This window comes from Elephantulus edwardii, unplaced genomic scaffold, assembly GCF_000299155.1.
Source record: "Elephantulus edwardii isolate Elephantulus edwardi_28Jun2011 unplaced genomic scaffold, EleEdw1.0 scaffold00128, whole genome shotgun sequence".
In the NCBI taxonomy this organism is placed as follows: Eukaryota; Metazoa; Chordata; class Mammalia; order Macroscelidea; family Macroscelididae; genus Elephantulus; species Elephantulus edwardii.
In genome coordinates, this window is record NW_006399878.1 from 1,949,199 (window position 1) to 1,954,227 (window position 5,029).

The 5,029-nt window shown below is 34.1% G+C and overlaps 1 protein-coding gene across 1 annotated transcript in view; it reads right to left on the reverse strand.

Moving 5' to 3' along the window:
- PCM1 (pericentriolar material 1) overlaps positions 1-5,029 on the reverse strand; it is a 161,684-nt gene that overhangs the window by 99,801 nt on the left and 56,854 nt on the right. Inside the window, exons 13-16 of the mRNA XM_006893547.1 lie at positions 3,670-3,821; positions 3,394-3,523; positions 2,171-2,311; positions 1,257-1,447 (exon numbers count right to left, since the gene is read on the reverse strand). Of these exons, the coding sequence (XP_006893609.1) occupies positions 1,257-1,447; positions 2,171-2,311; positions 3,394-3,523; positions 3,670-3,821 (614 nt within the window). The remainder of the gene's footprint in view (positions 1-1,256; positions 1,448-2,170; positions 2,312-3,393; positions 3,524-3,669; positions 3,822-5,029) is intronic.

Here is a 5,029-nt window from a genome sequence, read left to right on the forward strand (position 1 = left end):
GATTGGCACAGGACAGAGCGGAGTTTAGGGCTGTTGTACACAGGGTTGCTATGAGTCGCAGGCGACTCGACGGCACATAACAACAACAACAACAACAACCACTACATTTATAGGCCAATAGTTTTCAAATCTACAGACTTACCAAGGCTATCTAAAGGAAAGATTTTAAAAGCACAGATTTACAGATCCAGAACTAAATAAAATATTACAGATAAACAAATGAAGCTTAACAAAATGCCCAGAAATGCTAGCTGGGAATCTTAAAATGCTATAAAAGTTTGAATTCAAATTTTAGATTTGACTACACAGATAAGTAGAAAAGTGATTTCTGTGCTCACTTCGGCAGCACATATATTAAAATTGGAACGATACAGAGAAGATCAGCAAGAAATGTTCCATTATAAAAAAAAAGAAAAAAGAAAAGTGATTTCTAAAATTAAACCAAATCATTGCCATGAAGTCAATTCTGATTCATAGTGACCGTGGAAGGCACAGTAGAACTGTTCCAGTGTGTTCTCCGATATTGTAAATCTTTATGAAAATAGACTGCCACATTTTTCTCCCACAGAGTAGCTGGGGGGCTTGAACCCTTAATCTTTCAATTGTCAGCTGAGCATTTAACCACAGTACCACTAGCCAACCCAAAGAAGTAACTTTACAAAGGTCACTTGTTTGTCCATAAATATTCTAAATATAGCAATTTTAAGCTTAAGAATATCCTAAAAATGTTTTATAGAAAGTGTTTTAAGATCATTACAAACAGCAGATACTCAAGTAAGTGCTTAAATATTTTTTAAACATACTCAAAATATATCTAGTCAAGTTTATATATAAACAAGAAGCTCTGGTGGCATGCATAGTGGGTAAGGAGTTGTGCCGCCAAACTAAAGTGCTTTGAGTCTACTAGCTACTGTGAAGGATAAAGACTAGCAATCTCCTCCCATGCAATTTATAGTCTCAGACAACCTGCTTCAAAGTCTGCTATGAGTTGGTTCTGACTCAATGGAAACCAACATGAAAATACATGGGGGGAAACCCCCTACATAGCCATTTAAGCAAGTGTCATGCAGATTCTATGAGAGGTAGTAATAAACAGTAGTTGAAGTAAGTTAAATGAAATCACAAAAGACAGACTTTAAAAACTAGTCTTAAAGAGACAGCAGACCTGTACTGTGGTATGGAGAAGAAATCATACTTTTCAGACCACATGCTTTAGATAGGGAATGTTACAAGATAAAATTTTTAACAACTCTTACTTTTCTGTTCTACTTTGCTGAGGAGTACAGATGTTCTCAGAACCATCACTTCTGACTGAAACAGCAATTGGAGATGTAGTTTCAGTGAGGCCTTGCCTCCTCTGATGTTCAGCCATGAGAGCTTCAAGCTGTTTTCTTCTCTGTCGCAGTTCTTCCCTTAACATTTCGTGTCTTCGCATTTCTGACCACAGCTATTTTTTAAAATTAAGAATTAAGGAAATGTAAGTATTTAGATTTGATTTAGCCTTAAAAGTAACAGGATAATCAATATGAATGTCAGTACCAACCAAGTTTCCTATTCTCATTCTATACTTTTTAACACACCATAAGATATCCATAAAGACTTTTAATTTTGCAGTTTATGAAAAAAGTCAAATCATTCATTCCTAATAAAAACCACCAAACAATCAAACCCACTGCTGCTCAATCATTTCTGACTCACAGTGACCCTCATCAGGTAGCCACAGCTGGGAATCTATACTAAAGATGACTCACATTTGATCTGTTATCTTTTCAGTTAGTACCAGGGCATGCTATGTACTAGCCACCTAGCCTCCTTAATGCAAAATAGCAGTAAATACACTTTATACACCATGTAGAAAAAGTTGTTTTATATAAACTAGCTTATAAATAAAATATCAAAGAACAGGTCTTTCCAATTGAAATGATTACTATCTGCTCTAACAGCTCCTTAAAATAAAATTCAGCCAAATATTCACTAATAAGGAATAATAAGATTATTCAAAAAGATAACTCATCTAATTAATTTTTAGAAAACAAGGTTTTCTCTGTCACAAGAGAAGGCACAGAATAGATGACCTTCTATCTAAAACGTTTCACAAGTATTCTGCTTTCTTTCTTAAAGCTTGAAACTAGCTTAGGGGAAAAAAGAAAAAAAGTACAATATTCAATACCTCATTATCTACTACTGAAGACTCTTCAGGCTCAAACACCGATTTGCTTGTACTAGTTTCATTTTCATGAAGCGTTGGTGTTGAAGTAACAGCTGGCAGATAATTTTTTATGGGACAATTACCCATACTAGAGGCTGACAGCTAAAATAGGATTGGTAAAAACTATTAGGAAGAATTAAATAATTATGTTAATGTAATAAATGCAGGGGTTTTTACTGCCAAAGGGCTCCAGTGCCATGATATTTAATCTGTTTTTACCAGATCAACACACTGTCATAGTCAAAGGGAAAATGATATCAAGAAACAAAGATGAAAACACAGGCTAATTTTAATGTGTAGTAATGTTTAGAAACAATGAAGGTATAGATAATGTAATTTAAAAAAATATCATATACTCAATCTAACTTGGATACACATTAAAAAAATTTTCCATGGATGTTATTTAGGCAGAGAACAAAGGGAAAAATATGAATGACAAAAAGTAGAGAATTGCTGACAACAGTGAACAGAATCACAATAGAGAGTACCTGATGAAGAAAAATGTGACATACAACTCAGAATAAACAGAAAAGACAAGGCTTGCTAATAAGATTAAGAGAGTGGTGGGATCCCGGAGGCCAAGGACCTTAGTCGTATTTCAAGCCTAGAACTAAAACTGCTCTATGACTTAACTTCTAGCCACAAATAAACAGGCAAAAAATAAAGGTGAAAACCACGGAGGGATGCACACCTTAGAACAATCAACCATAGCAGATCACAAGGACGGGAATAGATAAGAAAGGACAAATGGAAACAAGAAACAGAAGTAGAAAGAGTGCTGTGGAAATGTCAAAATTATAATTCACATCATAAAATTTTATAGTGAATTGTTAGAAAGCCATTTTTTTCTTGTACACTTTCATTCAAGTCACAATTAAAAAAAAATGTAGAAAACAGAAATAGTCCAGAAAACAAGCAGCTCTATTAGAAACATGTCATTTGATATACTTTCCTTCCTTTGAAAAAAACACATTGGGGATGGCAAGCTTAACAAAGCAAAAGAATGGAAATAATTAATTCTTTCACAATATAAATCTACATATACACCTATTTTACTAGTTCATATATTAATTAGTAGATATAAATCTGTTAACATCCGTATTGGAAAAAAAAAATTTCCATTTACATTAGGTTTTACATATCTTTTTCTTCAGACTAAAGGAAACAAAAAATTTCATAATTACCTGTAGGTCAGGACACGCCTTTTGCAATGCTTGAATTTTTTCTTGAATCTCAATTAATTTCTTTCTTTCTTCCTGTAATTGTTTGAGCTCTCTCTGTTGCTGCTGTAGTTTGGCCTCATAAAATTTCTCTCTATAATTAAATTGACAATATATATGTAACTGTAGATCCCAATAAAATCTGTGTTAAGCAAGATATAATACAGTATCTAGGTAACAGGAATTTCTCTAGACATGAACCAAGATTTTTATTAAACAAAAGTAAAAATCTTAACATACCTTTCCTTTTCATTTACTCCAGCATCTTTCTGGATTTTATTGGCATTATCTCTAGTATTATTTGAATTCAGCTTGGTGTCATCCTCTGGAGGATAAAAATCATCCATGTTTGAAGCACTGGCAGAAATAACTCCTTGATCTGCATCATCATCCTAAAACAACATTGACACAATCTTGGTATCTGAAGACATGATCCAATTCATGTGTATAATAATTACTACTGATCAGTAAAATGGCATGTAATATTAAGAAAACTAAACTAATAGAGAAAGCACATAATTTTTAGAGACTGAAGCTCCCCTATCAATGGCAGATAATAAAGTGATAAAATGAAAATCAACTTTTTTGAAATCTGAGTTGCCAAATGCACTGTAATGACAGAAATTAAGTAGCTTTTCTTATCCTGACTAGATACTAAATAACCTTAAAAATAAATTCAGGCTTATGGAGAAGACTGGCGTGGGAAGCTCCATTAGAAGGAATCTTTCATATTAGATACTGTTTTGAAGACTTAATTTTCACATGAACAATTTCAAATAATCAATGTCCATTATCACCTGCACCACAACTCTTTTAGCAATTCTCAGCTCTGGGGAGAGATGTATCATAGGGGTGTACAATTTTGTGTAGGAAGAGGACTAAAGGAAATCGGAAAGATCTGGACAGAAGATAGGAGGCAGTGTTATTCAACCTACTACTAGTATAGACAGAATATTACCAAGAATCAGAAGGGGAATTCAAGGGGAGAAAAAAAAGACGCAAATCTTGAGGATTTTTCATGCAATTAAAAATGGAAAAACTAACCACTGTGGAAGGCGGTTTAGTGCTTTCTCAAAAAGTTGTAAATAGAAATACCATTTGACCCAGCCATTCCACTACTGGGAATATACCCCAAAGAGACCATAACTGCCACCCAAGCAGATATATGCACACCCATGTTTATCATGGCTTTGTTCACAATAGCAAGGAGCTGGAAACAACCCAAGTGCCCATCAACAAATGAATGGACAGAGAAGCTGTGGTATAGTCACACAATGTAACACTACACTGCATTGAAAAACAAGGAACTCATGCAATATTATTCAAAATTGATGACCCTGGGGGACTTTATGCTGAATGAAAAATCTCAGTCACAAAAAGACAAATACTGCATAGCACCACTGTTGTAAAACAGGATTGACATCAGGGTTGGGGGGGAGACTGAGAAAGATGGGATAAATAATGTATACTGCACTGACACAGATGAGGGAGAAAACTGTTTAAAAGGGATATATGATTAGGGTTTTTTTTCCTTTTTTTTTAATTTAGGTTGTTTATTTTTCATTTAAATGAACATCTACAGAGATTTTGGGATTCCATT